Source organism: Phyllobates terribilis, unplaced genomic scaffold (assembly GCF_046119375.1).
Source record: "Phyllobates terribilis strain yellow unplaced genomic scaffold, ASM4611937v1 Scaffold_2__4_contigs__length_985480577, whole genome shotgun sequence".
Taxonomy (NCBI): Eukaryota; Metazoa; Chordata; class Amphibia; order Anura; family Dendrobatidae; genus Phyllobates; species Phyllobates terribilis.
The window spans coordinates 848,062,157-848,081,790 of NW_027362762.1; the positions used below are offsets into that span (position 1 = coordinate 848,062,157).

General features: G+C 42.9%; 1 protein-coding gene across 1 annotated transcript in view; it reads left to right on the top strand.

Annotated features, from left to right (window-relative positions):
- FOXN1 (forkhead box N1) overlaps positions 1-10,692 on the top strand; it is an 83,458-nt gene extending 72,766 nt beyond the window's left edge. Inside the window, exons 7-10 of the mRNA XM_073667850.1 lie at positions 30-126; positions 3,344-3,551; positions 5,482-5,958; positions 7,650-10,692. Of these exons, the coding sequence (XP_073523951.1) occupies positions 30-126; positions 3,344-3,551; positions 5,482-5,958; positions 7,650-7,912 (1,045 nt within the window). The 3' untranslated portion in view covers positions 7,913-10,692. The remainder of the gene's footprint in view (positions 1-29; positions 127-3,343; positions 3,552-5,481; positions 5,959-7,649) is intronic.
- Positions 10,693-19,634: the final 8,942 nt, after the last annotated feature.

Below are 19,634 nucleotides of genomic sequence, written 5' to 3' on the forward strand. Positions count from 1 at the left end.
TGACCGATTCCTCTGTATTTTTTCCAAAGTATCCTGATATTTATGGCTCTTAAGAACAGTAAAACTGGCAGCCTTCCTGTAAGCGAGATCTACAATTTTATGACTGAGCACTTTCCTTATTTTAAGGTAAGATCATCAGATCGAGTAAATCCTATCCAAGTCTTATTAGAGTAAAGTTTGGTTTGGAGAACGTCCCATACATAACCCTCAGCCGTCCGGACCAGCCTGACAACCAGTATGACACATATACAAACTATTAGGAAACCGTGCCTGTGTACAGAAGACTTTTATGACAACCATCAAACAGACCTGACAGCTTCCAGTGCAGCCTCTTCATCTTTCTGATTATTAACCATTACCAGTCAGGAATGTGTAATAATTACATTTGTTGCCCCAGAGCAGAAAAGGAATTAATAAGCCAAAACAAGTAAGAAATGCATTGACTGACACATCTGACTCCTGTACTCCGTGCCAGGAATCCAATGTCGCTCCTTCACTAGTGCTCTTGGCAAAACAAAGAAAGAGAGTCCGGCTGCTCAATAGTTGATATAGTACTAGAAGTCTCGCCATACACTGACCTACATGGGACATTAAAAATTCTATTAAGCCACTTTCTATTAATATCTGTTTTTGGTTACATTTGGTTACTTTGCACAGACAAAATTATTGGGATGTGAAGATTTTACATGTTGCTAACTGCCTGCCTGCAATTATGCTGCTTCATTTGACCTCACATCAACAGAGCAGCTCTTCCTCTTCCACTCTGCTCTGTTGACGGGGCGTCACTGCTGATGTCATGCTGATTGACAGCTGGCTCCCCGCAGTTAGGCAGCGGGGAGTTGGCTGTGAATCAACATTAGATTGGCAAAGACGCCCCATCAACAGAGCACAGTGGAAAAGAATGAGCTGCCCTGTTGATGTGACATCACCGGAAGCTATAGAATCACCGGCAAGATTGATCCATCACCGCTCTGAGATGGAAGAGATCGGTGCTGGGCGCAACAGGCAGGTAGTTAGAAACCTTTAGAAGCAAGATTAGATCCAGCTCACCATAGGGGACATTTTAAAAATATGCAAAGTCACAGATAATCCCTTTAAGATGCCAGGCCTGATGAATGCTAGAATACCTAGATGAGTCAAGCTGTAATACTGGAGGAAAGGATTCATCAGTGAATCACTAAGCAGATTTGACATTCAGGAATCTGGAAAAGTCTAGTGACAACTAGAGATGATCGAACCTTTGGAAATTCGAATTCACCAGCTTTGGAAAAATTTTCCACAAAATTAGATTTGTGGCGAATAGCATATAGTGCAATTGCTCCAAAAAGATAAGTCTAACACTCCGTGGTCTCCTAGGAGTGTATGCAACTTATTCTAATGGTTACTTTAATGCAAAGACAGCCTTGGTAATTTGAAAGTAAGTGGAGGAAGGAAGGAGTTGTTTCATGGTGTATCCAATTTTATCAAGCAATTCTAAATGGCAGGTAATCCCTGGGTGGAGGCACTATACCATGTGATGTGTTAGCTGAAAGGCATTATGGGGAAGACCGCTCAGTCTGTGCAATCTTCTGCAGGGTGTAAAATGGTGAAGGACATAGTTTGGCGATTCGCATGAATTGAGTGGCTCATTACTCATTATTTGCTGCCATCCGCAGATTTCAGAAAATTCGACACAGATTATTTTTGCATCAAATGGATTCGATTCTGTATAGTGACAGCCAAGTTAGGGTGGACAAAACTTAGGAAATGCCATTTTTAATAAGTAATTAAAGGAATTGCCCACCTTTCCACTTTAGATACATCCCTAAACAATAGTGAAAATGTTACACAGTTCTCATTGATATCCATGTAATGTAATGCACAAGGATCTCCTGAAAGATTTAGCCCCCTTTAACATTCCCTAGTAGTCCTTCCTTACAAAGCCTTACACTATGGAAGGGATGGTCTTTATATTTTATGGCTGCAATTAATCGCTAAAAATCCAAGCCCCTCCCAGTATTTACAATCCATTAATGGGAATGAAAATTCCATGCAATTATCTGGGGTGGAAACCACTTGATAGAAGGCTGATTATGTCTGTTATTATGAGCAGAGACACAGACACAACTATAAAAGTGATGCATGGCATATGACATTTGTCTGACTGACACAACTCAATTTATGGGCTGGGTGAGTAGAAAGTGGATTCTGTCTGGCTCTATTTATATTATCTGCGGAATTATAGTTTTATTCCGAAGAGTCTTACTTGATTAAATTGTCTTCCTACAAGAAATTAGCAGTTAAGCTGTTTTCCATGCTTTAGTCATGGGTAATTTACAATCCTTTAAGCTGGTGACGTGAATATTTTTAATTCAGTCCTAAGATCCTTTTGACATTTTCTTACTTTTTTTGGAAAAATAAAAAATTACATGTTTTATTAAGTTCTTAAATTTTTGCAAAATGTATATCACAAACTATGTTTTTTTTATGGTCTTCAAAAAATTAGTCTTCAAAAACTCTTTAGATACTGAACAACCCTGACAGCTATATATCACGACACAGCCCGAACTGTAGCCATTAGTCTAGGGCTACACGGCGACTTTGGCCACGACAGCCTGTGCCACTGCTACATCGTGGCGCTATAGAAATAAATAGGGTCGCATTGTGAAACCTAAACTAACGTGACCGTGACCAAATCTGAATTTTTTGCAAGTTGCTTGTCGCAGTTGTGTAGGTATCGCAATGTGACCCCATTCACTTTTATAGCGTCTTCAATGACTGTGCGAAATTGCTGGATATTGGCAGGAACTTGAACACGCTGACGTATACGCCGATCCAGAGCATCCCAAACATGCTCAATGGGTGACATGTCTGGTGAGCATGCTACCATGCAAGAACTTCACACAGCCATTGATGAGGAGTGGACCAACATCCCACAGGCCACAATCACCAACCTAATCAGCTCTATGCGAATAAGATGTGTAGCACTGGATGAGGCAAATGGTGGTCACACCAGATACTGACTGGTTTCTCCCCACCCTCCCGATCACCCCAATACTGTAAAACTGCACATTTTAGAGTGGCCTTTTATTATGGCCCTAAGTGCTCACTAAAAAAATATTTTAACAAATTTGTGGACAATATTTGAGAGAAAAGGGGCTTTTATGGACATAGAAAAAGTCATAGATCTTTGAGTTCAGCTCATGAAAAATGGGAGCAAAAACAAAAGTGTTGCGTTTAAATTTTTGTTCAGTATATATAGATTTTTTTCTTTATTTGTTTTACTGTATATGATGTTTTCTTTTTAGGCGTAGAGAGTTGAAGCATCAGTATTCACACTATTAAAATATTATTATATTTTTAGACTGCTCCAGATGGGTGGAAGAATTCAGTGCGCCACAACCTGTCTCTGAACAAGTGTTTTGAGAAAGTGGAGAATAAATCTGGAAGTTCATCCAGAAAAGGATGTCTGTGGGCTCTGAACCCGGCCAAGATTGATAAGATGCAAGAAGAGCTACAGAAATGGAAACGGAAAGATCCTGTAACAGTGAGGAAAAGCATGGCAAAGCCAGGTACGGGATCCTGGGGTAACTGGGGGGAAACACATCTGCTTTTCCAGGATTCTCCTAGACATTGTGAGACACTAGACATGTTTGAGATGTGCCAGGCGTTTCTGTGAAATCTAGGTGGCAGCTACTAGTAGTCCTCCTTCTCCTACATAGAGTACCATATTAGCCGTATAGTAGGTTTGGCTATTTAGGATTCTGGGAAAAGGGAATTATTTTAACGCCATAGGTCTCTAAATAAACCCTATCACTTGCTGCCACACGTATCATAAACATCAGTGTTTGCATTTCGGATGGGTACATTTCAGTGGGCGTTTAGTGTCTTCCTATCTATGTGGTAAAATGCATTAGTTCACTATCATTATGTGAATGTTCAGCAACAGGTGCGTGCTTGTTATGCCTATATCTACAATCTACATAAATTGCTCATAAAATGCCCGTGGGCTCGATCCTGATGAATACTTATAGATATCTTGAGTTTCGGAGGGTAAAGTAATAAAAAGATAAAAGTAGGCTAATAATCAGATGTGAAAGATCAGTTTACAATTATTGGTAAGATTAATGGTGCTGTGACTAAGGCACAGAGAGGACTGTGATTACATAAACTGCTGCTCCCAATATGATTTGTTTCCCATTCACCTGACTCGGTGGAGAAAAAAATCAGTCGGTCACGGTATCTAACTTAAAAACTCATAAGACTATAAAAAGAACTGTTATCTTATTAGTACGGAGCGCTTTCTAATAATAAGGGCCAAAGTCTTATACACATTGATCATTATAGCTTATGAGCATCTTCATCTGTCCATTTCTATTTTTTTGTGGACTAATTGTCTCCAATATACGATCTAAGATATGTTCCGATTGGCAGATCAAAATCACCTATTCAAGTGAAAGGGTCTTTCATAAAACCAAAAACAGTTAGCACTTGGATGCCATCCATGTGTCATTTGAGTGCTGCCCCTTTTAACTGTTTAATGTGCAGGAGAAGCTTGGATTTATTTTTTTTTTGCATTAGAAAACAGATATCACACTATTGATAAAAATGGATATACCACAAAGGCCAAAAATGGATGAAAATCTGATACGGTGTATTTATTAAAAATAATCCATTTGTTCTTGTACACAAAAAAAGTGGACAACTACTTAATCCCATCCTCAATACCACCTTCCCCCCCCACACTTTTTTGCTCTTGTTTCATTCTTTATCTCTTTTCCTCTCTCGCTTTCTTTCTCTTCCTCTTTCGATCAATTCTCTTAATTGTTTAAAAACAAAAAAGCAGCCTCACCGTGTCCTATTTACATGACTCAATCCGTCTTACAATGTTGTGGGTTTCCAACCAGTAGCCGTGACTTACGGCTTCACATAATAAAATAATTTTGGTAAGTCCCAAAAATAATTAAAATCCTACCCAAAGTTCAAACTACATAAGAAAATCCTGGGGTAGTCACAGTGGGGGGTTTCTAATCACGAAAAATAGAGCATTTGTTATCCCATACTCCTGTTGTACACAACTTTTATCTTCTTGATTTGTTGTACATTCAGCGGTACGATTTGTGGGAAAAAAACTGACGTTTGAATAAGGCCTAAGGAGTTTGCTGCCTCGGAATAAAAAGAGTGTCCTTCTTAATGACAGCAACCAAATAAACACGAATTGAAACTCAAATTATATTAGTGACTTTTATAACTTTTCATTTGCATGTGATTTAAATCCTTATAATACCAACACATTTTGCTTTCTAAGTCCCATACCAGTCTATAATCTACAGGAGTCATTATTTTAATTCCATGCTCATTCACTAAAATCGAACCATTGCAACTCAATCTTTGCAGATTACAGATCATCTAAGTGTCAGACCTAATAAATATTGGAAAACTCTCCATACATAGAAATTGTACGTGCTGCCATTTGATATTTCTCTTCTATTTCCTTTTCAGAGGATCTTGATAAACTGATAGGAGAAAGAACAGAGAAACTGAGATCCTCACTCCTGGCTTGTAACCCCTCCAGTATGATGAACATGTCCATCCAGAGTGAACAGAACATTTCCTCTGCCATGCCTGCAGTGCTACAACCAATGCATGATGTTTCTGAATCTTTGCATGCCAAGAAGCCACCACCTAGTTATACATCACTCCCTCATGGATATCCACAGATCTCCCAAGCAATGATACAACAACCTCATCAAATACAACAGAATCATTTTTCTTCACCAGAGAACCGAACTGAACTGACTACCCAACCCATTAACCCCCAGGACTCTCCGATACCTGCCCACACCCCTCCTCTTCACAACATGAAGATGTTAACGGAACACTCCCCAACCAGGACCATGCAGGACCAACTGATAGAGGGCGAGCTGAGCAATGACATTGATGCTCTTAATCCCTCTCTTACAGACTTTGAACTTCAAGGTATGCTGTAAATTACTGTTTTTATCCTATAAACATTATGGAAGCATACAGCTAGCAGGGAGACAATATAAACTGATGGGCCCATTGAGAAAATATCCTCTTTCTGGCTCCCAGTGATCGTCATAATTTGTAGAGAATCCTGGCAATAAGTATTCAATTGCCTTCCAGTTAGTGATGAGCGAGTATGTTCTGTCCGAGTATGCTCGGGCGAGCACCGAGTATTTACAGCTGCTCGGTGTTATGTTTGAATCACTCCAGTGTGCATGATTTGCAACTGTTTGACAGCTTTAATACATGTGAGGAATGTGCAAGAAATAGACATTCCTTACATGTACTAAAGCTGTCAAACAGTCGCAAATCATGCACACGGGAGTGATTCAAACATAACACCGAGCAGCTGTAACTACTCAGTGCTCGTCCGAGTATACTGGGCGAAAGGGTTAACAGAACATACTCGCTCATCAGTGTCATGGGACATGTAGAACATGAAAGGTCCTCCAGAATTAAAGACACTCTATGTAACCTCTCTTCACTCTAACCAAGAGATGAGGGTCCTGATCAGATAACCCCCTCTATTAACACATAATTCCCTAATAGGGCATATGACAATGAGTTTTCTGAATGGGAAAATCCCCTAAATGAAAGAGTCATTCATATTAATCATCAGTTTCCATAGACTACCTATGTACCGCATATGCAGAAGATGTTAAACAGTAGGACAATATGAAGATGAGTGAGAGTGCATCATCTAAGATGTGAGAAACTTTCCCTCAGTTGTGAAGCTTCCCTGGATTCTGGGAATTTGACATTTTGACAGTTTATGCACTTTACTAATTCCAGCTTGGGCAAAGTGTAATATTTCTCCTCTATCCCCTCTGAAAATATATGAATGATCAACCAAGCTGAACATCCATATGTATGGTGGAGTCAGAAGAGATAGCCAACCTCCAAATGAGTTCTTGGCCATCAACTATTGTAGGCATAAGGTGGCCTTAAGACTATACCTCTTGAACTAGGGTATACTATTGTATCCACTGAGTTAAACCGCCATGACAGGAGGTCAATATAAACTTCATTCATACCAACGCTTTTAATCTCCGTTAGTAGATATTATTTGTCCATAATAATTTGGCATAACAGTTTAGCTGTGGCCTCAATTGCCGACCTGGCAATCAGCTTGTTGAAACCTTCTGGCCACTACAGGACACAAAAAGTTACATGATGGCCATTCAGATGAATAGTAATTTGCCTAATATATGGACTGGTCAGACCTGCCAGAGCAGGAGCTATAGATAGTCAGCAGTTTTCCACTCTGGATCATATAGGGAGTTTCCAAGTGACGGACCCCACATATAACGTCCAATTTGCGTAAAAGGCCATAAGGGTATTTCTTACCCTCTTAAGGATACCGCTTGGTTGACAATGCTAAATGAAAACTAATTGCTGAAGATTAGTTTAGTGCTCTGGCAAACACTTCATAGACATACTAAGGGGTATAGTTTTTACCCAGTAGATCAGTCTTTTGGGGGTATATTAAATGTGCCATTATGTACAGAAGTCAGTTCTGGTGATTACTACCCACCTTACATAAAATCTAATTTTATTGAATATTAAAATCAAATAGTATTTTCTTGAATATTAAAATCGATCTTGTTTTCTACACTCATAATACTTTTAATTTTAATTGACAGGAAACCTATGGGAGGAACTTAAAGATGACAGTCTGGCACTGGATCCCATAAATCTCATTACTTCCTCTCCAACTCCACCACCTCCACATTACTTCATGCACAACGGGAACTGCAACAGCAACGGAGTCAGTTCTCCTGGCACTAACTCACCTATGGGATTGGGTGACATCCATCTCACCACTGTTTATTCATACATGGAGATGGACACTGTGGTGCCTTCATACATCAATAGCTCTGGATCTAAGCATGTCACATTTGCTTAAAGTAACTGTCTCCATAGACAATACTGAATATTGGAGAATATACAGTACCATAAATATTTATATGTTGCATTTTCATGAAAGATCAATGATAAAAGTTATATTCTTCTATTATTGAGAAGATGGACACTATGCCTTTAGGGTAATGATGGTCTACTTAAAGCATAGACTATGATATATGTTAAATTGCACAAATAGCACACAAGTATGAGATTAAAAAATAGGTCAAGAAATAAAGCTAAAAATAAAAAAGTTCAAATGGATAATAGATATCAATATTATGTTATTCTGAAGAACTTAAAGGGATTGTCCACTACTTTTATATTGATGGTCTATTTTTAAGATAGGTCATCAATATCAGATCTGTGGGGGTGCCAATTAACTGTTCCCAATGCTGGCCGGATGTGATCAGCTATATAGTGGCCGCACCATGGTACTTCAGATCCATCCCTAGGCATATGTGCAGTATCCAGCCGCGGCCATTATGCAGTTGACAGAGCTGTGCTGATCCGTTCCACAATTGATCACATCTGGCCAGCTCTGGGAACAGCTGTTCTGCGGGGTTTCCGAGTGTTGCCCCCCTACCGATCTGATATTGATGACTTATCGTAAGGGTAGGCCTTCAATATAAAATTACTGGAAAAGCCCCTTTAATTTATCTGATGTATATATGTTAAATCTTACATTTTTAGTATTTAATATGCTATAATTTTATCATGATACAATTTCATCATGACACAAATTTATATTAACAGAAAAATGTAAGCTGATAGAGGTATCTACGATTGGAGAAATACATGCATGACAATGATATATTGGGTGCATTATTTAGGTCTTCTTTTACGCCTCCTTTTATGCGTTATGGACACGACTGAGCCAATAAGGAGGTACATAGAGTACTTTCAACTGTTCCCATCAAGGCCACTAACACATTTTAATAAGGCACAGTAAAACTCTGTTAACCTCTATAGGTGCTATCTTAAAACTTGTACAACTATGGTAATGTATTTGAGTCCTTTGACTGAAAAACTTGCCAAAAATTTACATAAATTGAATTTTGCCATTTAATGTATATCAGGATGATCCGTGCATAACATCATAGTAAGACATAGGACTTGAGTTACTAAGGGCACATTTTCTATAGCACATATTTTGCCTTAAAGCTTCCCGTACAAAACAGCTCTACCATTTATAACTTCTCCAAGTATCTCTCTCAGTTCTCCTATGTTTAGACCTGTCTGTTTTATGGCTATAACATCTAGATCCTCTATGGTTCTATACAGTTCTATGGTAATCTAAGTAGAGTCATACATGCCAACTTTTAGGGGGGTAGCTCTATCTCCTGGAAGGCAGTGACTGTGTTGAGCACCAGCCGCCATTTCTATATACACACACCACCCTTCTCACTCGCCCTTCAAAAGGGCATTAAGATAAAACATCCCGTTTGTACATACAGGGAACCAATTATTTTCTTCCAATTATTCCAGGAGTCCTGAAGGTCTTTGCTTTTTGTTGGAGCCTTCCAGATTTTCTGAAAGAATTGGCAACTATGAGTATAGTTCAGTGGAACCAGACTGGATCTAGGTGTAACAACTGTAGTACAAACCATATGTGTGATACCATTTGGTGCCTTTACATGGCACTGCTTTATTGAGATATTCTCCAAAAATATGATATCCGATGAATGATGGCATGATTCCCTTCAGCCATCGGCTAAAGGGGTCCTGCATCGGTCCATAATCCTTTCTAAATGCCATTTTGCAAATTACATCTTAGTATAAGTGGAGAAGAATCCAAGCCAAATTGAGGAACATAAACATGGTCAACTGATCCTCAAAAAAAATAAATATCTCTGCTTTTCCATTCATTAATTTCTAGCATTGCACTCAACCAAATTAAATCATGTTACTTGTAACTAGATGATAATAAAGTAGCACTAGGGAGTCTGGAGACTGACAATGGATATCTCCAATCGCCAGACAGTAAGTCATTGGCAAAAAAAATTTCAATTGCTTTCAGTAGCTCAGCGTTAGGTTTTATTGCAACGTCTAACAGAATGACAGGTCGAGATGCTTTCTTACAAACAGGATACAGGGGAACCTACATGCGACTAACACCCCTACTATTTCCTTGACATAGCGATAACAAAAGCAAAAACTTTATGACAAAGACTCATTTCACTCTAAAGAAAAAGGCACAAAAGCAGAGGATTAACGTCACACAAGAGACGGAAATGGAAATTTCAGAGTCCTAATAAAGCAAATAACTTTCCAGGAACTCGGAAACATTTCAGTTCTGTGTAGAAATCCATGTTTTTTCCAGCTTGTCTAGGAATATATGTGAATATATACGCGGTTCATAAAGCAGGTGGCGCTTCCCTTTCAGCTGTGCACTCCTTGCTTATTGGTGGAATTCCTTGTTGCACTTTTGTTTCATGAATATTAATGTCATTATTTCACTTGGCGTTGTCCTTCCCGTGAGCTCTAGCTGTCTTCGGCGAAGGACAATGTCTCATTGTTTGTATTGTTCAATTTGTTCATGTGCAGTATTAAAGAACACAGATAGATTTCACATAAATGGACAGAATGCTAGCAACAGGCCTGCCATTGATGACCATTGTCAAAATGATGGCTTTGGTTCAACCACAATTTTACTTTAAATTTTACATAAATATATTTATGTGCAAATCTAGCCAACATTAACCTGCCCCAGTTCTGTCTCATTTACAGATTGCATTTGCATAAAATTTTATGTTTGTGAAATAAAATCATCTATCTGCATTAGATGTTAATGTTGTTATGGATTTTTTGCATTTTGCATTATTTCGGTAATCAGCGTGCTCATCAGACCCAAATACTTTGAAGAACTAGCTAAACTTATGATTAGTGAGATGTTTCATACAGTTGATAATATTCATAATACAGCAATGATGCCCAAGCTTGGCCATTGTTTCATTCAAATGGGTTACTTCAGAGCCCATTCTCAGGATTGGTGGAGGGTTCCAGTGGAGTGACCCACAGCAGGTTATCACATCACTCAACCAAGTTTCCTCACAGATTATTGTTTGTTGCTGATTGTTGGGGGTCCCAGTCACTTAGTGATTGGCCTATTTTTCAGATGTTCCCCCATAGTAATAAGGTTGAGAGTTACTTGTCTTAAGCTTTTTTTTCATTTATGGGTTCTCATTTTATTTAGATCTCGCCAGTTTAGAATGCAACGGAGTCTAAACTAGGCCTTTCTTGGGTCCAAACCCAATGTGGTAAGTCATTTCAAATCAATTGCCTACATATCAAAGGGGGTGACTTCGTTCACTAGGTCTGTACCTGTTAAAGAGAACTTGTCAATGCAAATTTGTAAATGTAAAAAAAAAATGTCTGTAATGGCGCTGTAATATTGATTAAATTGATACCTTTGGTGAAAAAAATCCTCTCTGTGGTTTTTGTTTAATCACCATTTGAAGTTTTCTGATAATTTGATTTTGGAGCACAGGGGCTGGACTGTACATGGGGTCTTCTCCTCCCTGTCTGTGATTCCCTGGCCCCGCCGCCTGCCTCCTGTGTTTGAAATCTCAGTTGTGACCTGTCATTTAAAGACCGAAGTCAGTTAGAGGAGCTAGGAAATCACAGACAGGGAGGAGAAGACCCCCGGTACAGTGTGGCCCCTGTGCACCGAAATCTAATTAGCAGAAAACTTCAAATGGTGATTACAGAAGAACAACAAAGCGGATTTCTTCACCAAAGATAACAATTTAATCTGTTTAACAGCGCCATTACAGCCATGTCTTTACTTTACATTACAAAATCGTGCTGATAAGTTCTCTTTAAGGGCTCACCTGCTAAGGTGTATTTTCAAAGGTCATGTAGAAAAACAGGGACCAATGGTGATGGCATTTCAGTATAGTTATATGGCACCTCTGGGATGTAGGACAGGTGCTCTAGTAGGATTCCAAATCATATATATCACAAGAAGAATAACTTTGTACTCCAGTATAGTAAAAGTGAAAATGTATTGTAATCCCATTTGATAGATGCTTCGGTCCATACAACTGGAACTTCATCACACAGAATACCAATGTAAGTTGAGGAAGAGTAAAAGGTGATGGCAGAGTGGAGCCAGATGGCACGTGGTCAGTGAGGACCAGAATAGTGGGATATGCAGGATGGTGGGCAGACAAGTAAAGCAGGAAACACCAGCAGACTCAAAGCCTGGACTGTGGATATACTCATGAACTGAAATAGAATAGCTAATCCCCGGCACTGTGCTTAGGGCACGCGCACGCTCCCTCCCTCCCTCATAAAGGGGCCACGCGCCATCCTAAAAAGTCCCCGACCAATTGCCGGAGGACTTTATAAAAGGCACCTCCTCCAATATGGAGGTGCCCATGCAAGGTTGTTGCTCTGTGATACTTACTTTGCTTCAGCCCTCAGATCCTCTGCAAGTCAGTCCTGTCTTCCAGTCTGATCTTCAGTCCAGTTCGCCAGTCTGACTTCTTTCCAGCCAGACAGTCTACCTACAACCCTGTCCGCCAGTCTATCTATGGGCTCTGCCAGCCTGCTTACCTGGAAGCACCTGCCTGTTACCTGCCGTGCCCGCTTGCCTGCTTACCTGGAAGCACCTGCCTGTTACCTGCCGTGCCCGCTTGCCTGCTTACCTGGAAGCACCTGCCTGTTACCTGTTGTGCCCCCCAGCTTGCCTACCCGGAGCACCCGTCTGGCTATCAACCGAATCAGCCTGTCTACCCGGAACACAGGTCAGGTTGCCTGCCATGCTCTTCCGCTGTACCGGTCAGTATCTGCCTTCTGATCCGTGGGAGTCACCTGCTCTCATACAAGGTCGGTCCCAGAGTGGCACCTGGTCCCTTTGCTCGGTCCCTCCCTGGTTCACGGAGTCGACTGAGCTGCCGTGCGACCCTGGTCAGCCGAGTAGATACTTAGTCACGCCCCTCTGGTCCCTCCTTGCACCGCAGCACAGAGGTTCCACCACCCGGATCCGTAATATAAACAATCAGATGTTTGGTTAAGAAATGATTAGCCAGCTGAGTGAAAGCAATGGTGAGGCAAATGTGGCACCCTGCTACACACAGGTACCACAGGACCAAAAAGGTTGCATGGACGGACTTCTCCACAAGAGGCCCTTAGTACACACAGACACCTCCACTCTTCCACCTCATACCACCAGAGGGAGCCTGTTAGGGATATATATACTGGAGGGTGGAGTTAGGTAGGGAGAGTGTGCTGGCACTTGAGATCAGTGAAGAGGCAGCACGTGTGGAGCTGCTGTGCTGAGGGCAAGCCAAGGCCTAAAGCACGTGCTGAAGCCTTTGGGCCTAGAGCATGGCCAGAGGCAAGGAGAGGAGAGAGGAGTTAAGGGGGCAGAAGGGCATCTTAAGCTCACCCCAGAACACAAGCCGGACACTGGGTCCGCGCCTACAGGGTCCTCTACGCCCAGTAGGAATAACTGGTATACCAGGAGGATTCCAGACCCCTGGTCAACCTGAAGCTACAATCATCTACAGAACTAGGAACCACGAAGGCCCCAGCATCCAGGGATAGTGGTAGCCAGAGAAAAGTTCTTATTACCAAGCAGACAGGTGAGAGAGTGAAACAGTACAGAAGCTAGGCCTAGTTCCAGGCTGGTCAGGAGCTCCAGAGAGAGAGAGGAAGAAACGGATCAGGAGGCCTACTACCCACTCACTGGGGAGAGTCCAGAAGTGAACCCTTCCTATCAAGTACCCTGGACCATACCTGCCGTTTACACCGGTAAAGGTACTGAAGCCAATCCCCTGTGTGCGGGCCTGTTATTCTCCCCTGAGCCGGCCGGGCAACCTCTTACCTGGATCCCTTCCATCAACCCTGCCCTGGGGCCCGCTCCACATGTGGGGAGCAGAAACATATCAGCTGCCATCCCATCACCCCCGGAGGTCTGCAGCAGCGCTGGTACCCATTCCCAGGAACCACAGGTGGCGTCACAAGACAAAACCGTTTATCATCCCTTCAAGCAACAACCCCCTTTTAAGAGTGACGCCAGGGTACAGGCCCCGGAGCCGACCGCTGTGACATCCCAAGAATGTAAAGGCCCGGGTACCGAGTCCCCCCATATCCCCCTGGGTGAGTCACAAACTCCTAAAGTACACGTGGTAACTGAATGCTATACTTTCTGAATACTCAGACAGTACATAGTCTTGGGTAGGTAGCTGCCAGGTCACTACAGTAACCCAGTGCAAACTTGCACAAAGAGAACTGGCCCTAGGAAAATGAAACAAAAGCCAGAACCCGAGCCAGGATCGGTGAATAACAGTACCCTGGAACTGAACTTGAAAAGATACAGACACAAATGATAGCAGACCCAAATCTATGCATAAAACACCTGTTGTAGACAAAGGCAATACCTTAATGGTTTCAGGTGGCAGCACTCAACTTAAGGTTTTCACTTCAGTTACACAGATGATGCACACATTTGCCTCAGTCTATGGCAAAAACAAGTATTGTTCCAGCAGCTTCCTCACAGTGTCTCTGCTAGGCAAGCCTTAAAGGTAATGTGTCAGTAGAATCAATGCTCCTAAGCCGTCTATATAGTCATGCAGGTCATAGGAAGCAGAATAAGATGATTCCTTTATATCTGCAATCCAATGTCTTATTCCAGAGAAATCCATGTTTTTCTTATATGTAAATGAGCTGTTGAGATCTATGGGCCGGACATTGATCTCCCTGAGACTCCGCCTCCAGAGATTATTCTAAATAGAAGGGAACATTACCAGTGTGATATGTGATGGCCGCTCTCTGGCCTCCTGATCTCACTGCAGAGCTGTGTGTGATTATACCTGACACATCTGTAAGTTCCTCTCAGCTTCAGCTTCCATTTCACAGGCAGCAACAACTTGTTCTTTTACATCTATAGCTATTTGAACTGCAACCAAACCCAGGGGTTTATAAACCACACCACTCCTCTTCTTCTGGGAGGACCTGTCTACAATGACCAGTGTTTTCTCTTATTGTGTCCCTGCTGCACGAGTATTCTATTTTGGCAGGTCCCTTTTAAGCAGATAACTCAGACTGGAATGTGAATAAATGCCTAGCTAATCCTCAATTTCCTTCAGAGACCAATAGATGCTGCCAAAACCCCTCTGAAAAGCCTGCAGTCCTTTACAGTCCAATGGGCCCTGGTGCAAAATTTGGACCTGGGCCCCCATCTGTATGTTGGACAGATGTATGATCCCTTGTCCACCATTCTGGAATAATGTCCCCTGTTTTGGTATAATGTCCCCCATCGTGGTATAATTTTCCCCATCCTGGTATAACATCCCCCATTCTGGCATAATGTCCCCCATCGTGGTATAATTTCTCCATTCTGGTATAATGTCCCCCCATTCTGGTATAATGCCCCCATCCTGGTATAAAGCCCCCATTTCAGTATAATGTTACCCATCTTGGTATACTGCCCCCATCCTGGACCCCGTCCGTTCTTCTCCATCACATTTTAAAAAGAAGCAAATGATTCAACACACTTTCCCAGCGCTCACACACAGCGTGGCTTCCTCTAATGTAGCTGGTGCAAGAGCTGGCAGCTGACTTTGGCGTGCAAGCAACGAACAGTGCATGACGTCACTGCCATGTGACGTACATGTGACATACGTCACTGACAAGCAGGCGTCAGCTGCTGGCCTGTGATTGGCTGGCGGCATGTATTGCAGCGCAGGGACCAGGCAGGTCTCTGAGCTGCAATAAATTTCACCTGAATGTGCGCCCTCTGCCATTCTTCCTCGCAGATCCTCTCTAGTTCCGTCAGGTTGGATGGTGAACGTTGGTGGACAGCTATTTTCAGGTCTCTCCAGAGATGCTCAATTGGGTTTAGGTCAGGGCTCTGGCTGGGACAGTCAAGAATGGTCACAGAGTTGTTCTGAAGCCACTCCTTTGTTATTTTAGCTGTGTGCTTAGGGTCATTGTCTTGTTGGAAGGTGAACCTTCGGCCAAGTCTGAGGTCCAGGGCACTCTAGAAGAGGTTTTCATCCAGGCTCTCTCTGTACTTGGCCGCATTCATGTTTCCTTCAATTGCAACTAGTCGTCCTGTCCCTGCAGCTGAAAAACACCCCCACAGCAAGATGCTGCCACCACCATGTTTCACTGTTGGGATTGTATTGGGCAGGTGATGAGCAGTGCCTGGTTTTCTCCACACATACCGCTTAGATTTATCACCAAAAAGTTCTATCTTCGTCTCATCAGACCAGAGAATCTTATTTCTCATAGTCTCGGAGTCCTTCATGTGTTTTTGAGCAAACTCTATGTGGGCTTTCATATGTCTTGCACTGAGGAGAGGCTTCCGTCGGGCCACTCTGCCATAAAGGCCCGACTGGTGGGGGACTGCAGTGATAGTTGACTTTGTAGAACTTTCTCCCATCTCCCTACTGCATCTCTGGAGCTCAACCACAGTGATCTTGAGTTTCTTCTTTACCTCTCTCACCAAGGCTCTTCTCCCACGATTGCTCAGTTTGGCTGGACAGGCAGGTCAAGGAAGACTTCTGGTGGTCCCAAACTTCTTTCATTTAAGGATTATGGAGGCCACTGTGCTCTTAGGAATCTTGAGTAATGCAGAAATTGTTTTGTACCATTGGCCAGATCTGTGCCTTGCCACAATTCTGTCTCTGAGCACCTTGGGCAGTTCCTTTGAGCTCATGATGCTCATTTGATCTGACATGCACTGTGAGCTGTGAGGTCTTATATAAACAGGTGTGTGCCTTTCCAAATCAAGTCCTATCAGTTTAATTAAACACAGCTGGACTCCAATGAAGGAATAGAACCATCTCAAGGAGGATCACAAGAAAATGGACAGCATGTGACTTAAATATGAGTGTCTGAGCCAAGGGTCTGAATACTTATGATCATGTGATATTTCAGTTTTTCTTTTTGAATAAATTTGCAAAAATTTCTACATTTGTGTTTTTTTCAGTCAAGATGGGGTGCAGAGTGTACTTTAATGAGAAAAAATGAACTTTTTAGAATTTACTAAATGGCTGCAATGAAACAAAGAGTGAAACATTTAATGGGGTCCGAATACTTTCCGTACCCACTGTATACTCAATCAACCTGTGGAAGTTGATGCATCAGATGCAGGGGTTAGGGCTGTGTTGTCTCAGGGTCCGTCCCCTGGTAAATGGCGTCCATCCGCCTTCTTTTCTAAAAAATTGTCCTCGGCTGAGAGAAATTATGACGTGGGTATTAGGGAACTTTTGGCGATCAAATTGGCGTTCGAAGAATGGCAACATTGGTTGAAGGGGGCTGTCCATCCTATTACTGTTATTACTGACCATAAGAATCTGTCATATCTCCAGTCAGCTAAACGTCTCAACCTTAGACAAGCCAGATGGTGCCTGTTTATAACTAGGTTCAATTTTGTTGTCACTTTTCGTCCAGGGTTCAAAAATGTCAAGGCTGATGCTTTGTACTGGAGCTTCCCTGGTGGTGGTGACCATGAGAACTTTGCCCTGACATTACAGAAAGGGGTAGTCATTTCGGCACTGTATCCTGAACTGGAGGGTGAGGTGTTGGAGGCTCAAGGGGACACCCCTGCCTCCTGCCCTTCAGGAAGGTTATTTGTACCATCCAATCTGCGCCGCAAAGTAATTAAGGAACATCATAACTCTGTGCTTGCTGGGCATCCAGGTGGCAAGGCAATCACAGACCTCCTCTCTCGTCGTTTTTGGTGGCCGGGGTTGCATCGGGATGTGATTTAACACGTATCTGCTTGTAGTATTTGCGCGTGTTCTAAGGTTTCGCATACCCGTCCGTCTGATACTCTTCTTCCGCTACCTATCCCTAGCAGACCATGGACACACTTGTCTATGGATTTTATTACTGTTCTACAGGTTTCTGCAGGCAAAATGGTGGTTTTGCTGGTTGTAGATTGGTTTAGTAAAATGGTTCACTTCGTCGCATTACCTGCACTTCCAAATGCCAAGACACTTGCTCAGGTGCTCATAAATGAGATCGTGAAGCTTCACGGTGTTCCCTCTGATGTGGTGTCCGATCGTGGGACCCAGTTTGTTTCCAAGTTCTGGAAGGCATTATGTTCTCGACTGGGGGTGCAGCTGTCCTTTTCCTCTGCCTTCCACCCTCAGTCTAATGGACAGACCGAGCGTGTCAATCAGAATTTGGAGACCTACCTTAGGTATTTTGCCTTCAAAAATCAGGAGGATTAGGCATACTGCTTACCGCTGGCAGAATTTGCCATTAATAATCATCATCAAGAATCCACTGGCAGGTCACCGTTCTTTGGTGCATACGGTTACCACCCACAATTTGGTACCCTTTTTTACTGGGGGAGGAGCTTCAGGAGTTCCTGAGGGGGAACATTTTGCTTCTTTGCTCTCCTCGGTGTGGCGGGGGGGTCCTGAGTAATTTAAAGATCATGGCAGAAAGGTATAAACGTATGGCTGACAGAAAACGCTTGCCAGGTCCACACCTGAATGTGAATGAATTTGTGTGGTTGTCTACCAGGAATACCAAGTTGAATGTCCCTTCTTGGAAGCTGGGACCTAGGTTTATTGGTCCCTATAACATAACCGCCGTCATTAACCCAGCAGCATTTCATTTTGAGCTTCCTCAGGCCCTTAAGGTCCACAATGTTTTCCACAGGTTCTTACTCAAGAAATATGTGGAATTTTTTGAGCCCTCACCCCTACCGCCACCCTCAGTAATGGTTGATGGTAATCTGGAGTTTCAGATTTCGAGGATTGTAGATTCTCGTCTCCAACGTCGTTCCCTACAATACTTTGTGCACTGGAAGGGTTATGGTCCAGAAGAGAGGATGTGGGTTTCAGCATCAGAGATGAACGCTCCCAGGTTGGTTCGTTCATTTCACACCTTTTAGCCTGAGAAACCTGGTCCTGAGTGTCCAGAGGCCACTCGTAGAGGAGGGGGTACTGTCAGGGGTGTGTCAGATGTGACAGACAGTCGCCCTGCAGTTGGTTGTAGGAGATTTCTTCGTTTGGCATTACAGACACCTTCTTAGATCTGTTTCACTCTAGGACCCAGCGGCTACCATCCTCTGGCTAATTAACACCCTGGCCTGGTTGTATAAATACCTTCACTTTGCAACAGGAAGGCGCTGGTGATATTCACATTACCCTTTGTGAAGGCTTGGAGCAAGTGCAGTTCTTACTTTCTCTCTGGTGCTAAGAGGACATGTGTGCAATCTCTCTGAAGTCGACTAGCGACTTCCCCCGTGTCTGTCTCCCCTTGCTGTCTTTAGTGTTAGTGGGGACTGACTAGCGCTCATCCCCCCAGTGCCCTAGCCAGACCCTAGCTCTAGGGAGAGACAGGGTTTTAGGTTCCTACTCAGCGACTGGTGAGCAACCAATATAGGGACAGTAGAGAAGTTCAGGGTGATATCAGATCAGCCTAGGAGGTCTCCACCCCCTCTGTCCTTAGTGTCTGGGCTCACTTCCTCTCATCCCTTCGTGTTGCACTTTGTCTTTCCTACACTGCGTGACAGCAGGATCGAGACACTATTGGTGCAGGATGGAGACGACATGGGGGGCAGAATGGAGACAAATGGAGACAATGGGAGCAGAATGGAGACAAATGGAAACTTGGGGGCAGCATGGAGACAAATGGAGACATGGGGGCAGGATGGAGACAAATGGAGACATGGGGGCAAGATAGAGACAAATGGAGGCAGGATGGAGACAACTGGGGCAGAATTGAGACAAATGGAGACATTGGGGTAGGCT